General features: G+C 50.9%; 1 protein-coding gene across 1 annotated transcript in view; it reads left to right on the top strand.

Moving 5' to 3' along the window:
• The window catches only part of LOC123345949 (E3 ubiquitin-protein ligase TRIM39-like), a 205796-nt gene that overhangs the window by 176444 nt on the left and 8412 nt on the right, over nucleotides 1-20940 (top strand). The window contains exons 2-3 of the mRNA XM_044983088.1: nucleotides 17959-18641; nucleotides 20285-20380. Of these exons, the coding sequence (XP_044839023.1) occupies nucleotides 18225-18641; nucleotides 20285-20380 (513 nt within the window). The 5' untranslated portion in view covers nucleotides 17959-18224. The remainder of the gene's footprint in view (nucleotides 1-17958; nucleotides 18642-20284; nucleotides 20381-20940) is intronic.

Genomic DNA, 20940 nt, shown 5'->3' with positions numbered 1-20940 from the left:
AACAAATGGTGGACCCCGACGTATTTCGTATCGAATGGAAAAGTGTCGGTGGCCTGAACCAGGCGCGGAGAAGCACAGAGGCGACACGGCCAGGAGCCTGATGCCCAGAGGCGGGGAGTGCTTATCCGACAGTGACTCGTATCGAGTGATGATGATAGTGTCGGGAGGCCTGAGGGCCCAGAGGCGAGACGGCCAGGCAAGCCTGAGCCCAGAGGCGGGGGCCGGCTGGGAGACCGCGGCGGGGAGAGTGCTTGGGAAGCCCCCCGGACCCCGACGTGATTCGTATCGAAATGATGATAGTGTCGGGAGCCTGAGCCCAGAGTCGTGTGGCTGGTGAGCCTGAGACCAGAGGCGGGGAGGAGCCTGCGGCGGGGGGGGAGTGCCGGAGAGAGACCCTGTTAGAACGCGTCCGAAAAGAGAGACGCACCTGAGGGCCCTGAGGGAGAGCGGCTATAAGCGCGCGGATGGAGAGGGGGCAGGCTGATAAAGGTCGCGGAGATAAGCGCGCTGGCTACAAGCCGCGGAGGAGAAGAGCGGCTATAAGCCGCAGGTGGATAAGGGTTAGAGCAGCTTAACGTGCAGTACCGGCTGTATCAGCTGAAAGAAAAAGATAACACAGAAGCCTTTGTTGTACATTATGAACCGACAGGGGAAAAGAATCTCCCCTGACTGCAATATACTTACTTATTAAAGAAGAGAGGGGGAGTTGTGGTAGGCTCCTCCTGACCGGCCTTCAGGGCTCAGGGACGAGGAGGCTGCTCCGCTGGATAGCGAGCCCTGGACGGGAAAGACGTTGGAGTGGCACGGCGCAGGGTAGGAGGCTCGTGCCGTGGCCCCGGAGGTCGTCTTTGGACCTACAAGCAAGCAAGTTGTTTCTGGCAGGGGAAGCCTGGAGAAGGCGTCCCTACACTGGCTGGTTTGTAGCCTGGGACAGTGCCGCCCGGAAAAACGTTGTGCTTCTCCGGTATGAGCACAGCAATAGCTGGTTGTTGTCCTGACATAGGATTCACAGATTAAAAGAAGCCAAGCAGGGAAGGAAAAGGAACAGCATGAGTTAACTAAGCAAGCTAAAGATAAGACTTGGCGAACAGCCCAGACTAAAGAGAGCGTGACTGGGCCCAAAAAAGTTAATGAGAGCTGCAAAACTCGGCCTGGTATTACCGGAATGTGTTAGTTTTCTTTTCTTATGGGTAAAGAAACGCTACAAAAAAGACTGACTGCTTGGACCCATGATTTTTACTGCAGAAAGACCCCTCCATTTCAGAAGAATTTTTCTACTGATGATTGGCCTATGTAATTTTTTAGTCCTATTGTGTTTTTGGATAGCATGAAAAAGGGACAAGGTGTCCCTTGGCAGCCCCCATTGTGTTATTTGGAATTTTTTTTTGTTGTTTTTTGAAAGAAGCAAAATTACTACGGGATGGTGTCCTGGTAAATTTCCCCCGTAGAAGCTGAACCATGCCGGTGGTGGAAAACAAGAAAAAACACTTATGTTGTTTGATATTGCCAAAGTCCAGAAATTCCTGATTAAAAAGACATTGAGAACTGACCCTGGTGAAGAAACAAAGAATTACACACTGGCAGGATGAAATTTGTGGGACTTATGTTTGGAACTGTGGTATTAATTGAATTTCGGGGTTTATTCTACAGGCTGCGCCCTGTGTTTTGGATAAATCCTTCAGTATGTATTGCCCACCCTAATTGGATTCTAAATGATATGTCCTTATTTTATTGAGGCTGAGAAAGCATTGCCGTGGGAGCTAGTATGTTTGAATTTTGAATGGCCAGCTGATGGCCATTCGGAGTGATTTTGAGCACCAGGATAGCCCACTGCCCTTACAAATATATTAGGAGTGCCATTTGATCTGGAGTTGTAAATATATATTTAGACACTGTTTAAGTAAAAGTGTAAAATATTTGCAGTGCCCCTCCCCAGCATGTAAACCGGTTGAGTTGGGGGGTGAGGGCTTTTACATATCGAACCCTGCCGGGTTCATGGGGAGGATGAATGTGAAATTAATTGCCCCAGCTTTTTAGAGTTTAATTGTTTTTGTTTTTCAAGTTTGAGAAAACTCAGCCAAAGGGTTTGTTGAGTATTCTCAAAGGGGGGAATTGTGGATTGTTTAGGCATAAATTTAGGTAATTTGGGAGAATGGCTTTGAATTTATGTGACCCTAAGAATTTTTATGTAAAGTGTTTTTGTTAGTCTGTTTAGACTTTTTGTTAATTTTGTATTATGTACTGATTATTGGCAGTTGTATGATTGTTTGATATTTGATGTAGCCCCCACGGTGGGAAAGTACAGATAGTTGTTCACAGAAGATACCAGAAAGGTAGGGGCTAGTATGGTTTAGCAAGAGGAAATATGGATCGGGCCCAGGCAGGCACGCAATAGATAGAGAACTTGAAGAGGAAAAAAGGATCGGGCCCAGGCGGCGGGCAACAGACAACAAGCTTGGAATACTGGTTGATAACCTTGAGGGTGTAGTTGATAGAACAGGTAATTAACTACTAGCGAGTAATGTTAGGCAGAGTACAAAGTTAACTCTGTGGTTGCTGGAGGGAATAGCAGTTGAATTTTGTAAAGATGCTAAAGAGAAAAGTTTTTGGTGTTTTTGAAATGTTTGTATATAAATTTAGGCAAAGAAATTAGTTTGCAATTGTTTGGTCATAAATAATTTGTTGTATTAGTTGAAGATTGTATATTGTGCTATGTTATTGTAATTGTATTAGGCTAAGGGTATATAAGTGGTGAATTTTTTTTGGGGTTTAAAAGTAGAAGTTATTAGTAAGAACCCTTAAGCTGTGAATAGCTTTGAATTTAGAAGTAAATTAGGATGCAATTGTATTATTGTAAATGATTTAATGGATGATGTAATTTTTTTTTGCTTGATAGTAATGAGGGTATTTGTATATTGTATGTAATGATTGCTTGCCCAGTAGGGGTAGTTTTGTTTTTGTTTTTTAGATATTAAAGAAAATTGGTGTTAGTTGCATAGTATTTAATAAGGACCATGCATTTATTATGGAGTTTAAATTTATGTTTTATGTTTTATGTTTGTTTTTGGCCAGAATTATTGTTGTGTTGTTAAGATTTTTATGTGGTTTATGTTGTGTTTTTTTTTTAGGACCCCCCCTCCCTGAGTGTCAGTTTGATCACCTGACATATGAGGGATGAATTGGTAACAGAAATTTGTCACAATTTGGTGTGCAATAGAGTATGGGGGAATCCTGCAGAATTTATTGTTTTTTTGTTGTTGTTTGTATTTTGATGTTTTATGTTTTGTTTTGTTTGATGTTGTTGGTGTTGTATGTTATGAATTGCATGGTTTATAGGTGAGCTTTGTTGCATAAGGTATATTAATTTTTTTGTTTTGTTTGTATGCCTTTTGTTATAAGTTTGGTGTGGTTTATTGGATGTTTTTAATTTTTTTTGTGTTTAAGAATAGGGGGGAGATGTCCGGTTGCATCTTCCCTATGCTGCCTTGGTGGAAAATTACAGCAGCGTGGTTACAAGTACAGAGGGATGAGATAAAGTTGTTATGCCAGAGCGAGGCAAATGCCAGGTGGCCTAGCTGAGATTGTTTTCAAGGTCCCAGGTGGATTCCGGCGAAGTGGGTCCGGCCTTGGCTGATTTTGGCGCAGAGTGCCATAAATACAACGGCCTTCTGCCTGCTGCCCCATGTTGCTGCAGGGGAAGCCCTTATTGGAAACCTGCTTTGTGGGTGTTTGCACATTGGCAGAACCCTCCTGGCCCCTTGGGCCACTTGTGTTACCTGGAGGAGGGATTGTATAGGTAAAAGTAGGGCACTGCGGAAGATATTGTTACGGTTTAGTTAGGCAGCTGGTGTTTAGATTTGCTTTTAGTTTTGCTGTGTAATAGATTGTAGTAATGTGATGCTATGAGCTGGGAATGTTTTGCTGTGCCTTCCCTTTTTTATTATGAGAAAAGGGGGGAAGTGTGGGATTGTTGTGCATGAGAGTGTGGGAAACTGATATGCAAGTTTCTAGGATGAGGCTAGTTCTTATCTGCTGGGAGGCAATAACAGGATAATAAATTAGAGGGTTGGCCAGGATGTTAATTAGCCAATGAAGTTACAGCTGCTGCCTGTGTGTATTTTATTAACCAATTAGCAATTGCTTGATTGCTTGCTTTAAGTGTATAAAGATGTATGCTGGAGAGAAATAAAATGACTCTGCTTCAAATCAAATTGATTGTTGAGCTTTGTCCATGCACGCCTGCGCTGCAACACCTGGCTGGCAGACCTCTGTGTGAATGAAGCAGCAGGCAGTCTGCCAGTGAACCTCCACTAAGCACTTTTTATGGTGCATCACAACATAGCAGCAGTTACGAGAAGCCCCCTTCCTGCTCCAATTGAGAATCTTATACTGCTGCTTTCTTCTCAGCACTGAGCTAGTGACTTCCTCAGGCTCCCTACAGGTGCAAGTGATCCCCTCTGCCCTTCCAAACCCAAACTACTCAGTCCCTCCTACCAGTGATGAGCTGCCAAAATCATAACAACCGGTTCCCTCCTCACCCCAGGAGGGATCATGGCCCACCCCCCACGTTCCTTGATGCCCCCCACCCCCACCCCAGGGACCCCTGCCCCATGCATCCCCCTTCCCTGTACCCTGACTGCCCCCCGCCACGGCATCCAACCCCTCCTCTCATTCCTGATGGCCCCCCAGGACCCCTGCCCCATCCAACCACCCCTTCTCTCTATCCCCTGACAGCCCCTGGAACCCTTGCCCCTGACTGCCTCCCACTGCCCCATCCGACCCCTGATCCTTTCTGACTGCCCCACCAGGATCCTTGCCCCTATTCAATCCCCCTGTTCCCTGCCCTCTGACCCCCCTGACCCCTATCCACCCCCCCACCCCCAAACTCCCCTGCCCTCTCTCCAACACGCCCTCCCTGCCCCCTTACCGCGCTGCCTGGACGTGGCTGGCGGCGCTACAGTCTGGCCGCAGCTGGAGCCGAGAGCCCGGGGATGCAGGACCGGGGCAGGAGTCGCGTGGCCGGAGCCAGGCAGCTGGCCTGCCGGAGCTGGGGAGGACCGCGCCCAGACCCACGCTGCCGGAGCTGGAGCCCGGCCCGCCGCCGCACCCGAACCCGCGCTGCCGGAGCCCAGCATCTGGGTAGGTGGGGTCGCGGCCGCCGCCATGCCCGGAACCGGGCTGCAGCTGGAGCCAGGCGGCCGGGGTCGTGGGGCCGGGGAGGGACGTGGCTGGAGCCGGAGACGCGGGGCCGGGGAGGGACGCAGCCGGAGCCGGGCGGCTGGAGACGCGGGGCGGGGGCGGGACGCCGCGGGTGCCGGGCGGCCGGCCTTGCGGGGCCTGGGTGGGACGCTGCCTGCGCCGGGCGGCCGGACAGGCGGGGCGGGGGTGGGACACGGCCGGAGCCGGGCGGCCGGGTACGCAGGGCCGGGGCGGGACGGGGCCGGAGCCGGAGCCAGGCGGCCGGGGACGCGGGGCCGGGGAGGGACGCAGGGCCGGGGCACACCGCTCTCCTCATTCCCTCTACCCCTACCTCAGCGTCGTCTTCCTGAGCCTGAGCGGAAATCGTGCTTGCTTCTCAGCCCTCCCAGGCTTCCCGCGCGAAGAGCTGATTTGCGGGAAGCGGGGGCGGGGGGAGAAGCAGGGCGGAGCATTCATGGGAGGAGGTGGAGGCAGAGCTGAGGTAAGCTGGGCCGCAGTAGGGAGCGCTTGTTAAATTTAAATGCCCTTTTAGAACAAGTTGTCCCACGCGGGACAACCGGTTCTAAAATGGCTTCTAAATTTAACAACCGGTTCCCGCAAACCGGTGCGAACCGGCTGCAGCTCACCACTGCCTCCTACTCTAACTGCACCCGGTGCCCTGGGTGTTCTCTGTGACCAGGGTGCCGGCTTCCAAAGGGCTCAGTTTGTAGCTGCTAACAGCCCCTGTCACACGGCCATGATTGTGTAATTGACCATAGAGTGAAAATGTAAACTGTTACCTCATGATTCAATTCAGAACCTAGATCTGCCAGTGTCTGCTCTGCACAGCCATGTGGATATATAATTTTACATGTTGTCTTCTTCACCTCATGTGCTGTCAGAGTTCTAAGTGGAAATTCTTCTTCCTCTTTTGAAAAATCACCTGTAGCTGTCAGTACATACTGGTATCGCGTCTGTGGTACTGGATATAGTCCGATTAAATTTGCTCTCAGCAGTTCCCAGGGTTTAACAACCTGTGTGCAAGAACACAGGCTAGAGTTATCATTTGGATCTTTCCTATGACATTTTTATTATAATCTCATCTATAGAAAGCAAAGTAAACGTTATAATGTGGTTTCTATAATTGTTGATGTCTCCACACAGTCAGAATCTAACTTTTGGTGTCTTTCAGACATAAATAAATACAGGCCAAACTTCTGCAACTGAAAACTTGCATAAATACGCTGTCACTGTGCCAGCACAGCGGGCAATAGAAGTGGTTGCTGCACTGTGTGTTAGAGCTGATTAGAGGCTTTTTTGTGCAGCAATAATAAATACAGATAATGCTAACCAATTAGCTTGGTTAATGTTTAAAAACACTTCAGATGTATTTAACATGGGGAAAGATGCAAAGTGTTTGATTTAACGGGGAGCCATCCGCTCAGGTCCACTTCATTGCAGGAGTTGTAAAGTTAAGTCCAATCCAAGCAGGACATTTGCCTGGCACGAGATCCTGTATGAACTCCTGCAAAGCATATGACAGAGACAGCAGGGTGACCAGAACCTTCTATAACTCCCTGGGTTCTCTGCTGTCTTTCCAATGAAACCAGAGAACGTTGCCCAGAGCAGTCAAAGGTCTCCTTGGAGATCTAAGAGAGACTCAGACCAAGCAGTGGAAACACAAACTGCCTGATGGAACCAGCACAGGATAATTGAAAGGGTCTCAAATGCCACAGCTCTGGACAGTTTCTTGTCCCTGAAGAAGTCAACCCTATATTAATCTACAGTCTGTGCACTAAGAATTTCTGACTTACCCAACAAGGCAGAAATAGACCCCAGGTCTCCTGATTCTTAGTCCAGTGCCATAATCATTAGACCCTTCTGACTCCCCTGGAACATGGTTTCTTTACACCCTCCATGCTGGGCCAAGGGGCAGTCCCTCCGGACGTGTCCCATCTCCCAGCAGAGCTAGCACCAGGCCTCCCCCGTGGAATAATGCACCCAGTAGTGGGCTCCATGGTAGGGGACGAGGAAGAAACCCTCGAGCGCCTCTCCATCACATGCCGCCAGCGGCAGTTGAAGTTGCACCTGCCGGCGGAACGAGAGGACATGACGGAGGGTGGGGTCTTTGCAGCCCAGTGGAAGAGGGCTGATGACAGAGATTGGTCGCCCCAGAATAGAAAGGGCAGGCACCAGGGCGGCATTGCGCAGGAAGGGAGGGACGGAGGTCAGGACTAACTGGACACCCAGGTCTTCCAACGGCTCCAGGGGCCGAACACGCCCCCACCGCCAGACCATTCACCACCTCCTGAGCAGCGGCCTCCGATGCTAGGAAGAAGATGACCTTTCCATACATTTTGGAGGCCGCCTCAATGGCAATGGGCACCACCACCCTTGCCAACGCCTGCACGTAGTTCTCCACTTGGGGCAAGGCGGGCACCAGGAGGCAATGGATGCTGTGCTGCCTGGTCACAGTGAGGGGCCCCGGACACTATAGATGGTTGCGGAGGAGATGATGTAGTGGCAGGTGAGGGAGTTGCTGCCATCTGGGCGTATGCCCTGGGGGTTGGGGGAGGGGCATCTGCAGAGCTGGTAAAAGGAGCAGCGGGGAGGGACGGCGCAGCCCTAGAACGTGTGTATAACACAGGACCTAGAACGTCACCGAGTGCTTCCTCCAGAAAACCTATGACGTGCTTGAGCCAGAGCACATCTTCTGGAAAGACATCTCCATGCATTAGAGCCAGCTGATAAGAAAAAATCTTTCTTCTGCAGTGACGTGAAGTTAAAGAACATGGAGAAGAAGAAAACCTCTATTCTGGTTGTTACTGGAGCTGAAGCAGAGAGGCCAGGATAAACGTGGCTAAGGATCAGGACTGACTATCAGCAGATCTGCCATTTTCTATTCCTGGCTTTTTGACCATTAGCGAATCTCTTTGCTTCTGTGTCCCTCAGTTTCCACAACTATAACATGAAGCTAATCAAGGTTCTGGTTTTTCTTTCTCCTATTTTGCAAGGCGGGAAACTTAGATACATTTGGGGCCTGTCTACACTACCGGTCTAGAGTGTCTTTGTAAGCTGATGACCCCCACATGTTGTTCAGAACCTATGGATAACACAAGCGCCTAAGTGTGTTCTGTGCTTAGCCCCTATGGAACAGCAGGTTCTGGGCACTAGGGATATGAAGAGGCTCTCAAGGACTCATTCTTGAAAATAAATATCAATGAAACTGCAACGCAATATAAAATCACTGCCGCTATTATTGGTGGGTGATAAAATACTAGCAGAGTGGTAATTAATGCTGAGGACAGGGCAGTGACACAGAGCAATCGGATCCCTTGAAAAGCTGGACCCATTCAAAGAAAACAAGTTTGAAAAGAACCAAATGAAAGGTCCTATACCTAGCAGCAAAGCATGCAGGCCACACCTACAGCATGGGGACGTGTATCCAGGAAAGCACTAACTGTGAAGAGGATTTAGGGACCATGCTGGGCAAGCCATTCAACATGAGCAACCAGTGTGATGCTGTGGTGAACAGGGCTAACGCCATCATTAGATGTAGGAAAAGAGCAGTGAGTAGCACAGGGAGGTGACACACCATCAGTAAGACTGATCCTGGAATACTGCATCCAGTTTTGGAGTCCACCTTTGAAAAAGATTTTGAAATATTGGAGATGGTACAGCAAAATGCAATTAAACGTTTTGAGGGCTGGAGAAAAATGCCTGCTAGTGAGCTATTGAAAGAGCTCAGCCTGTTTAGATTATCAAAAAGATCGGGAGGTGACGTCACTGAAGTGTTGAAGTGACTTAATGGAGAGAAAATATCGGGTATTAAAGGGCTCATTAATCTAGCAGAGAAACGCATAACAAGACCCAGTGGCTGGAAACTCAAAAGAGACCAATTCATATTAGAAATAGGGCAGAAAATTCAAAAGTGAGGATGAATCACCAAAGGAACAAACTAGAAAGGGAAGTGGTGGGAATTGTCCATTTTTTGATGTCTTCTAATGAAGACTAGATGCCTTTCTGGAATGTATTTAGTCAAAAACTAGCTACTATGCTATACAGAAAGCATGTGATATGCAGGCTGTCAGATTACATGCTCTAATTTTCTCTTCTGTCCATAAAGTCTGCTAATTTATGAACAACCGAGCGTAGCCTGGGGAAGAGCATCTCGTGTTCTACTGTGTAGTCGGTGTCATCCCCACAATGAAGAGTCGTTGAGTGGGGTGATCCAGGGGAAGCAGCTCAAACACGCAATGTGGCTGGACAGGGGCAGGACATCAGCACTGCAGGGGAGGGGTGGATGTGGCAGTGACATCACAAGGGCCTTTGGCAGGATCTCAGCCTATTGGACAAAGGTGGTGGAGAGGCGATGATCTCACAGAGAGATCTTGACATCAGCCAGGAAGGACGGGGTGCAGGACAGGGGCAGCCTTGGAGATCCCTGTGGCTTTGCTTCAGCACGTCTCCTTCTCGAGGTCTCTCCTTGAGGACTGAGAGAGAATTCACTTTCACGTATGTGAGTTCAAGGAGAACCCTCTTTGGAGTTTTCTCCTTTTCTTTTCTTGATTTTGTTAGAAAACAGATGTCCCTGTTTAGAAGGTAAGATCCTCCAAGAGGTTTGGAACCTGTTCAGTCTGATCCATCAGGGGCCTGCTGATTTTTAGAAATGGAAAACACTAGATTGTGGGGGCAGCATTTTATTTCCGACCTAGGACTTTGTCCCTTAGAATTACTGGGGACATTGGGGTTTCTCCTTTTTGTTTTCTCTTTTCCTGTCTCTCCCACCTTTCTCTTCTTCTCTTCATAGAATCATAGAATATCAGGGCTGGAAGCGACCTCAGGAGGTCATCTAGTCCAACCCCCTGCTCAAAGCAGGACCAATTCCCAACTTGCATCTTTGTCCTTTTCCCCTGCTCTCCTTTCACCACCAGGACCTGTCTGTGCATGTGGAGTGATGGGCAGTGGGCTTTGCACTCCAACTTTCATTGCGGGAGGCCCTCTGTAGCGGGCCGGTGTGGCTCCCCTCCTCCCCTGGGAGGGTTGAGCCCCGGCAACTGGAAGGGGCGGGGCTCCAGAGCAGTAAGCCCGTCCCTCAGAGGGTCAGGCGGCGACCCGGAAGTATAAAAGCCGGTCATTCCAGCTCAGTCGGAGCCCAGCCACCGCCGGGAGCAGACCGGTCCAAGGGAGCTCGTGACTGGGAAGCCGCTGGGGGCCAGAGCAGTTGCCCGGACTGGCCGGGGCTTCCCTTCGCTCACTACTGGGAAGACCCGCCAGAGCTTCCCCACGCCACATATGAGGAGGAGCCGCCGGAGACTTCCCCGATACCTTGTTGTTACCCCGAGAACCCCCTGGAGCAGAATTGGCCGGACTTCCCCGAGGAACTGCCGGACCTACCCCCCAGCCCGGGCTGCGAGGAGCCCATGCAGTGGGACTTCCCAGGAGCGGACGCCACGGACCAGGTAGGCCCCGAGGGGGATATTGGAAGTGGCCCAGGGGCAGCCGACCTCAGTCAGGCTGCTGACCAAACAATGCCCATGTCAGTGTGTTGCGGTCAGGATCTCCACTGACCATCAGCGGTCATAGCCGCTGCTAGGGCCCCAGGCCGGGACGCAGTGGAGTGGGCGGGCCTGAGTCCCCCCTGCCACCCCACTCACGGGTGGCAGTTTTTCCCCTCACCCCAGTGCTCAGCCCCTGCACCTACGGGCCTGAGCCCCAACTGTTGTTGCCCCGCCCTAAGCTAGGGCCTGGGCCTTCCTAGACTTTGTACTGTTCACTGCTCAGCCCCTGGACCAAAGGGCCTGAGCCACTTTGTACTGTTTACTGCTCAGCCCCTGAACCAAAGGGCCTGAGCCACCCTGAACTCTTTGTTGCTCAGCCCCTGCTACAAAGGGCCTGAGCTCCCTTGTCCTGTTTGCTGCTCAGCCCCTGAACCAAAGGGCCTGAGCTCTTTGAACTATTTGTTGCTCAGCCCCTGCTACAAAGGGCCTGAGCTTCCTTGTCCTGTTTGCTGCTCAGCCCCTGCCCCAAAGGGCCTGGGCCTTCCTGAACTGTTTGCTGCCCAGCCCCTGCACCCAAGGGCCTGAGCCGTTTGTACTGTTTGTGTTGTTGCCCAGTCCCTGCAACAAAGGGCCTGGGCTTTCCTGAACTGTTTATATTTTCCCTCAGCCCTGCAGCAGAAGGCCTGAGCCCTAATTGACTCTGACTCTGTGGTTGCTCGGCCTTAAAGGGACAGGGCAGAGCCCATGTGAGACCAGCGGGCCAGTGTGGCTCCCCTCCTCCCCTCGGAGGGTTGGGCCCCGGACCCACACGATTACACCCTCCTAAAGACATGTGGCTGGAATAGTGCTCTATGAGTGACTCCCTCCGGTGGTGACCTGGGACATCTGGCGAGAACTCTCAGCTTTCTGATTCTCAGAGTCTCAACGCTGATAGGGCGAGCATGGGGCTATTGTGAGGGAAGAGACTCAGGTTACTCGCTTTTAAGACCAAGGAAATAAGCCATAACCAAACACGTGTTCAATTGCTCTTGCTACTTTTCTCCATTCATTGTCTTTGAGCAATTGATGATTCTCTCTCTATGGGGCTAGCTCTTCTAAAATACTTACTGAATATTTAGGTTTTAATAAAGCCATAGGCAAACCCATACTTCCAGTCATAAAGGAGTCAGGCAGCACCCTACAGAATGGGGGACAGTCTGCTGGAAAGCAGTGACCCTGAAAAGGATTTCGGGGCCATAGTGGACGAGCTGCTCAACATAACCTGTCCATGTGAAACTGTGGTAAAAAAGGTTAAAGTCATTCTTGGATGGATAGAGTAGTGAGTATGGAAAGGGAAGTGATCCAGCATTGGTGAGACTGATATTGGAATGTTGAATCCAGTTCTTGTGTCCACATTTTGAATATTATGTTAAAAAATTGGAGAAGATACAGAAAAGTTTCATAACTGAGTGATGGGGATGATGTCTTGTAATGAGACACTGAAAAAGCTCAGTCTGTTTAGTATGTACAAAAGAAGAATGAGAGGCGAGTTGCTTGAGTTCATGGAGAGAAAATGATGAGTATAAGAGGGCTTTTATCTAGCAGAGACAGGCATGACAAGCCCCCATGGATGGAAGCAGAAATCAGAAACAGTATAATGACAATAAGACCCACATTTGTAAGAGGGTGATTCATCATTGGAACAAACTACCAAGAGAAATGATGGCTTCCACATCTCATGAGATCTTCTAATAAAGACTAGATGCCTTTCTGGAAAATGTTTGAGTAAAAGAAAAACCCAGCTCTTCTGACATACAGGAGGCCTTAGGATACACAGAGGAATCAAATGCTGTAATGGTTCCTTCTGCCATAAAGTCTACTAAGTTATGAGAACTTGATTGTTGCCTGGGGAAGAGCCTCTTGTGTTCTACTGTGTAGTCGGTGTCATCCCACAATGAAGAGTCATCGAGTGGGATGATCCAGGGGAAGCAGCTCAAACATCCAATGTGGCTGGACAGGGGCAGGACATCAGCACTGCAGTGGAGGGGTGGGTGTGGCAGTGACATCACAAGAGCCTTTGGCAGGACGTCAGCCTATTGGACAAAGGTGGTGGGGAGATGATGATCTCACAGAGAGATCTTGACATCAGCCAGGCAGGACAGGGGTGCAGGACAGGGGCAACTTTGGAGATCTCTGTGGCTTTGCTGCAGCACGTCTCCTTCTCGAGGTCTCTCCTTGAGGACTGAGAGAGAATTCACTTTTACGTACGTGAGCGCAAGGAGGACCCTCTTTGGAGTTTTCTCCTTTTCTTTTCTTGATTTTGCTAGAAAACTGACGTCCCTGTATAGAAGGTAAGAGCCTCCGAGAGGTTTGGAACCTCTTCAGTCTGAGCCATCAGGTGCCGGCTGAATTCTAGGAAAGGAAAACACTAGATTGAGGTGGCAGCATTTTATTTCCGACCTAGGACTTTGTCCCTTAGAATTACTGGGGACATTGGGGTTTCTCCTTTTTGTTTTCCCTTTTCCTGTGTCCCTCCTACCTTTCTCTTCTGGCTTCCTTTGACCTTTTCCTCTGTTCTCCTCCCACCACCAGGAGCTCTGTGTGTGCAGCGGGGACCGGGGGGATTGTGGGAGGCCCTCAGAGAGAGGTGAGACTGGAATAGTGCTCTGAGAGTGATCCCCTTGGTGGTGACCTGCGCCATTCTTTAGGCTATTTGATGAGAACCCTTAGCCTCCCACCCCTCAAAGTCTCAAACTTGATGGGCTGAGGAGGGGGCTATTGACAGGGAGGAAACTCTGGTCTTCGTTGTTCTCTTTTATGACCAAGCAAATAAGTCACAACCAGTGATATGTTTGATCAGTGTTGATGCTGCTCTCCATTCATTGTCTTGGAGCAGTTCATGATCCTCTGTAACATTCCAATTCTTCTAAAACACTTGCTGAATAATTACTATGAAAAAATGTTGGTCTGTAGCTCATTTGAGAGCAACTCTGCTACTGACTGGCTGCATCAGCTAAGACAAGTCACTGGTCCTTTCTCAGCCTTAGTTTCTCCTTCTGTCAAGTACGAATAACAATCCTCTCCCACCTACCTCGTGATGGGTGGATGATGGGGATCCATTGAAGAGTGTCAGTAGTAGCAGTGCAGAATAGTAGGCGTCCTATCACATTGAGCCATATCAGATTATGACATCATATTCTATTTTATTGGTCTTTTATTCTTTTGAAATTGTTAAGAGCAGCAACTACTTAGCTCAGACTGAAGCATCTCATCTAATTTTCTAGATCAGTGTCTGCTCTTTGTGTACGACGAGACAGTTCAATGCACTGTGACAAACAGGAGATGCTCTTGTTTTGCACCCCCTGCTGCTGGCTGACTTTCTCCATCCCTTGGCAATAAGACAGACTCTTGTTTTCACAGCCAGTCGATTGCCCTAGTGTCATCACCCTGCCTCCTCAGGTCACCACCCTCTCCAGCCTGCCTTGGGCTTGGGGAGTGAGGAGGAGGGCGAGGGACATCTGCTGACCCTGAACATCCGCCATCCATCCTACTATCACCTAGAGCAAGTGAGTGGCATTAGGGTTCCTCGGTGGCTTCCCCTGTCTGTCTGGAGAGAGGCAGAAAGAGGGGGAGAGAACATCTCCAAAAGGGGATTTCATTTGCAAACAGCCCCTAGGAGCCCCTCGCTCTCAGACTGGGCAGGGGCTTCTCCAGAGCTGTCTCCAGTGTGTTTGGCAAGGTCCCAGAAATGGGGCTCCCAGCCCTTCCCTTGTGGGACACTGTTCCCCAGGCTGAGAGTCTCTGAGCTGGGCCAGACCCTGCTGAGCATGGAAATTAATGGGGAGTGAGGAGGGCCCTGGTCTTCCTGTACCTTGGGTCTTTGTGACTGTGAGAGAAGAGGGAAAGAAGGTGGCTGGTGGCTGTAGGGAGCCAAGGGAGGAGAAATAAATAGTTAATGATGAATCCTAGGGGCTTTGTCTTTTGTGGTGAAGGGTTTAAAATGGGTCTGCATGTCCATTCTGCGTCAGGGGGCTGGTTCGGGGTCTCTGCAGGGAACTGTGACTCTCCGCCACTGTCAGGCAGGCCGGGCATCTCACTATCCTTTGCTACCTCGTCCCTTCCATGCTGGGCTGCGAGCCCGGGCTGCCAGCGGGCATAGGGGCACCACCAGTTTAATAATACTGCATAGGGCCCCATAAATCCTAAGGACGGCCCTGGGTAAAACCCCTGGCTCAGGCTGACTCTAGAGACACAGCCCAAAGGCACTGACTTCTAGGCCTGATTAGATGCCAGGGGCCAACCAAAGGAAGCCAATCAGGGGGTAGCAGAGCCCCCTGAAAGCCCACATCAGGGACTGGTGATCTCACCATTATCACCTGACTCTGCACAGACTGGCCTAGTGCCTGTGGGGAGGGTCAGTGAGATGATTATCAGACAAACTCTGTGTCTGGGCGTGTCCATCCATCTCCTCATCCTCTTCTCCCAGGTTCTGGCTGCAGAGGGAAAGGTTTGCCCCATAGTTAAGGTGAGGGGCAGCTCTAGTATTTGCGCCACCTCAAGCAGGGCGGCACGCCGCGGGGGGCGCTCTTGCGGTCGCCGGTCCCGCAGCTCCGGAGGAGCATCCGCAGACATGCCTGCGGAGGGTCCGCTGGTCCACCGGAGCCGCCTGCCGCCCTCCTGCGGGACGCCGCCCCAAGCGCGCGCTTGGTATGCTGGGGTCTGGAGCCAGCCCTGGTTAAGGTGCTAAGTTAACCTGCACAGATCCAGGTTTTGCTCTGTGTGAAGTCAGGTAAGTCATTTATTTTGTCTGGGCCTGAATTTCCCCTCTTCTAAATGGGGGTAACAACCTTCCACATCACACAGCAACAGAGATATTGTGTAGGGAGGAGGACAGATGAACCTATGTGCCTTCTCCCCACCAACTTGCTGCTTGCCTTGTACTGAGCATGCTCACACAGACTGACAGGGCCGCCCAGAGGGGGGGGGGGCAAGAGGGGCAATTTGCCCCAGGCCCCGAGCCCCACAGGGGCCCCCACCAGAGTTTTTCTGGGCCCCCGGAGCGGGGTCCTTCACTCCCTCCGGGGGGCCGGAAAACTATTGCGGGGCAGGGGCCACCGGAGCTTCTTCGCTCCCGATCTTCGCCGGCGGCGGGTCCTTCCGCTCCGGGGCGGAAGAACCCCCCGCTGGCGATTATCGCCGAAGACGGAGCGGGACCTGCCGCCGAGTTCAGCCCGGTCTTCGGCGGTAATTCGGCGGTGCGGGGCCCTTCCCTTCCGGGGCCCGCCGCCGAAATGCCCCGAAGACCCGCGGTGGGGCCCCCCTCCGCCGAATTACCGCCGAAGACCCGGCTGCACTTCGGCGGTGGTCCCGCTTCGGCGGTAATTCGGCGGCGGGGAGGTCCCCACCGCGGGTCTTCGGGGCACTTCAGCGGCGGGTCCCGGAACAGAAGGGCCCCCCGCCGCCGAAGACCCCGGGCCCCCGGAATCCTCTGGGCGGCCCTGCAGACTGAGCATGCTCAGTTACCTCAAATGAAGGCACTGCCCTGACTCTGCCCCCACACTACTGGCAGGTACAGGTGTCTCTGCACAGCAGTATGGTGAATCTAAGCACATGGAAGTTTGTGAGTTGCTCAGACAGTGCAGGGATCAGGGCCAGGTAAGGACCTGCAATAGCTAGGAGTGCAGCTCTTTCGTGTCCACATTAAATCACAAAAACATCACACTGGGATTGTCGCAAGATTTCCTGATTTCACACTGACTCCTTCACTAGCTGGTGTTTCTCTTAATGCCACAGCTCTTGGAATCCTGTGATTACGTGACAATCTCAGCTCTCACTTTAACAAAAGTAAGTTTCTTGCTCTCAGGGCTGAGTAGAAAAGGTTGAGTACGTGACCAGAGCGAATCCTGCCTGCTCACAAACAAACAGTCCAGAATATAATTTTTTAGAAGAAAAATCCTCATGTTTTCTTCAGCAGCCTCTTGATTTTTGCTTATATGGTGCTGGCAATACTGCCTTGGCAGTGAACAGTTTGTTTTCAGGCCTGGCTTCTCCAGCAAAGGCTCTAAGGACCTAAATATAAAAATGAGCATTCTGAGTGATTCCTTTACTTCACTCCCAATCCAGGGGGGCTGTGCTCATTTGCTGCTTGAGCCCACAGCCCGGCTCTATGCACATTCCCACACCTCGCCCTCTCTGTTTCCCTATCTGTTAACTCTGCTGTTTTAGATAATTGATGGCATGAAATTAGGGGGCTTTCCATGGGGGATGGGGATTTAAGGCCTGAGTTCTCAGTGGCACAGCATTGCCAACCCCAAACTTTGGAAAATCATGAGTCAGGACCCCCAGAATGATGTGATGCCTTTTGTGACACTAAAAAATAAAAATACTAATAAATGTTGAGTTCTTTCTATTTGCCTTCTGACTTCTCACACTTTAGGCTGACTCAGGTCATATTTTAAGTTTTTCTCTGCAACCAAGAAAACTAGAAACTTCCTTTGTTTAGGTCCCTAACTTCTGTTTGTTAGAAGCTGGGAATGAGCAACAAGGGATGGATCACTCGATGATTCCCTGTTCTGTTCATTCCCCCTGGGGCACCTGGCATTGGCCACGGTCGGAAGACAGGACACTGGGCTAGAAGGACCATTGGTCTGACCCAGTCTGGCCATTCTTATGTTCATGAGATTCATTATAAAATCATCAATGTTGGCAACACTTTTGACACTGTGTCTCCTTTACACTGAGGCAGAGCTGCCTTAGCGTATGTCACAATCAGGCCTTTGATACATTGATTCCAATTTAACCACGTTTTTGGCCTGTGAATTGAATATCCCTAGACTCAGAAGGATTAGATTTTATCGGTAGATGTCAGCAAATGTTGATTTCACTTTGTGCACACAAACCAATGAAAAAATATTTCCATTGATAAGAACTGAGATTTACAAATAGCTACAGTAAGAAAAATGCTGCTTGAGAACTTACTAGAGTTTAATTTAAGGAGATTTACTTTGCATGTTTTGACATGAGATGTTGACAGTTTGTGTTTTAACAGTTACACCTTTTAACTTTTTGAATCTCTGTGTCTACTGTCATAAAATAATTGTCTGAATAAAATATTGTCTGAACCCCACCCCCAATTTCCCACAACTGTGAACAATAATATTGATAAAAACGGAAACTGTGAAAGTTTAAATAGATAAATATATAAACATTCTTACAAATTAATATTAATCTTATCTGTCAAAATTACGTATTAAATCAAATGAATTCTGCCAAGCCTAAATATCACTCCTTGGACAGGCAGTTCTGTCAGCTCAGCAGGACAAGGGGAAGCTGATGTCCATGTGAAGCCCCAGTGACTCCCCCCCACACACCAGCAGAGGGGGCTGATTGCAGGATCAGAGCCTTGTTGGGACATTTCTCACCAAAGCCCCCAGGGCTGGAATGTTACTGGTGATCTGACTCCAGCTCAGCAAACAGCCTAACACCCAATTGCTGCTGCTGCAGGCGGGGCGCATTTCTGAGCTCGGGAAAGTGAGACTAACCCTGTGAGACTGTCCAGAGGGAGCCATGGCCACAGACAACCCCGTGGAAAGTCTCCAGGAGGAAGCTACGTGCCCCATCTGTCTGGAGTATTTTAAGGACCCGGTGATTATAGACTGTGGGCACCATTTCTGCCGAGCCTGCATTGCCCAGTGCTGGGAGGGATCGAATACAGACGTCTCCTGCCCTCAGTGCAGAGAAACTGTGCAACAGGGAAACCTCAGGCCGAACAGGAAGCTGGCAAATGTTGTAGAAATGGTCAAACGGCTGAGTTTACAGGCAGCAAAGGGAGCAGGAGAGGAGAGGGTGTGTGGGGAACACCAGGAGACTCTGAAACTGTTCTGTGAAGAGGATCAAACTTCTGTCTGTGTGGTTTGCCATCTGTCCCGGGCTCACAGAGAGCACAGGGTGATTCCCATAAAGGAGGCTGCCCAGGAGTACAAGGTAGGGAATTGCTGTCACGTTTAATGGGTAATAACTTTGGATTTTAATTACAGGCTGATTTCACTGAAAGTTGCCTGTCATGGGTGTGATGCATCACTGAGCTCTGTAAAGCCTTCATTGTACGGGAGATGCTATCACAAAAAATCAAGTCTTCAAAGATACCTGCTGTGGCAAACTTTTCTCTGAGATTCTGAATGTTTTTCACACTCAGCTTCCACTGCTGAAATAAGGGGACTTTTTACACCATGGCCGGTGTTAACAATCAGTGAGGTTTAAATCACACGAGCTGCAGGCCAGTCTAGGTGAGTGTGTTACCTTTAGACTGGAGAACTGATCATTTAAATATCAACATTGTTAATTATTTCGTTCCCCCTGTGAGAGCGGAGAGGGAGAATTACAGCTCGGAACCATTTATTGCCAGTGACGCCTCCTTCCAGTGCCACAAGCGGGTGATGTTTGGGAGATGCCACCTCTTATTTCCCCCCAGTAAAGGAGGACCAGGCCCAGAGAGCTCCGCGGAGCCCAGGGGTACATTCCAGCCTCATGAGGGGAGTCCGGCCCCAGGAGCCCATTGGAGCCAATCAGCAACTCTATCCCGTTTTGAACAATGCACCATTTGAACAAATCATGTGTCTCCTTTTAGTGACTCATGTGGGCGGAGCTTATTTTGTGGGTGGAGCTTCAACGAATCCAGCCACCCTTGCCCCTCCCCCATTCTGATCCCTGCTCATTGATGAAGCTGTTTTGCTGGATGCAAAGGCTGCTTTTCCGCCTCCTGTCTCTCACTAGCCCCTGCTGGCTCCCTCCCTCCCTCACTGCTTCCCTGCAGCAGCACCGCAGGGGTGTCACCGAACAGCTCCCCAGGAGCTCTCAGCAGCAGCTGCAGCAGCAGCCTGGGCCCTTGGGCAGAGGGCAGGCGAGAACTCGAGGGCTCAGAGAAAAGAGAAAAAGTGAAACGGGGAGATCTCAGCAGGCGGCTCCGGGGGGCTGCCAGGGGTGTTGCACAGAGCGGGGCTGATGGGGCAGGAGCACGTTGCTGTGCCGGGTGAATGAATCACACGCTGTCAAAGGGGAGGAGAGCCCTGGGTTGTTACAGCTCTGGAGCAGTTACAATTATGGGTGGCACATTCCCTCAGACTGAGTGTTCCCTGTGCCTCACTGACCTCCAGCCACATCTCAGCTTCACCCTGTGCAGTTAATGGGACTGCGCTGGCTCAGGTGCTGGGCCACTGCCTGGGGGAGTCCACATGGGAGCCTAGACAGACGAGAGCACAGTGGCGTCTTGTTCCTGGCCTGGGTCTGGGTACAGTGCAGCGAGGTGCTGCCCCAACCTCTTCACTGGCACCGGCAGGAGGGATCGTTCAGAACCTTCCCAGCTGTTTCCCCTCTGGCCTGTGCTCAGTGATGTGAAGCTTTAGCTCAGACACAGGCTCTGAGAAGTCCTGAGTGTCTGCAGGGAGCAGAGCCCCTGCTCTGAGACTGGCGTCTCTGCTCCCATGAGGCCTTTGGGGCCGGCAGAGCCCAGTCTGCTGCTCACTTCCAGGATATTTACTGCTCATGTGTGAAATGCCAATATGGACAGTACTGTCCACCCATCGGACAGGCAGACTAATGGCTGTTTATCGCACATGATGTCCCTGCAGGAGAAACTCCAGGGAGCCCTGGGCCCTCTGACGAAGGAGCTGGAAGAGGCCCTGGCTCTGATGTCTGCAGAGGAGAAGAAAACCACAGAGTGGCAGGTGGGTATCTGGGTTTATTCCTCCCTGAGCCCTTCCCCCTGCAGCGTTCCCAGGAATGACGGGGCCGTAAAGCTCCAGGATGAGGTTATGAACCTGCTCTGGTTGTTTGCTCCATTGCACAGGCTTGGTACCAGCTGTGGGCCGGAACCTCCCCTGCGCCCGGATCATCGCCCTGCCCACTGCTCCACCCCCATTAGCCTCCTCTCCCCGAGGCCCCACCCACGCTCCCCTCCTGCTCTGCCCCATGCCCCACTCCCGCTCAGCCCCAGCCGCAGCCGGCATCCCTCACCCCTTCCACAGCACCGAGACCAAAGCCTCTGCCTCCTTCCTCCGGCGGGGGATTTGGGGATGGATCCAATCGGGGAAGAAGGGGGCGGAGTCGGGGCAGGGGCGCGAGCCCCCTCCAGGCTCTGCCTGTGGAGGCAAAATAACTGCCTATTCGCATCCTGACCATACATCGGTCAGGATGCAGGACAATGAAGTAAATATCGGGACAGTACCGATAAAATCGGGACGTCTGGTCACCCTAATCCCCTGCCACCTGCAATAACAGACTGCGT

Source organism: Mauremys mutica, chromosome 12 (genome assembly GCF_020497125.1).
Source record: "Mauremys mutica isolate MM-2020 ecotype Southern chromosome 12, ASM2049712v1, whole genome shotgun sequence".
NCBI lineage: Eukaryota > Metazoa > Chordata > Testudines > Geoemydidae > Mauremys > Mauremys mutica.
This window is presented reverse-complemented; position numbering and strand designations above follow the sequence as displayed.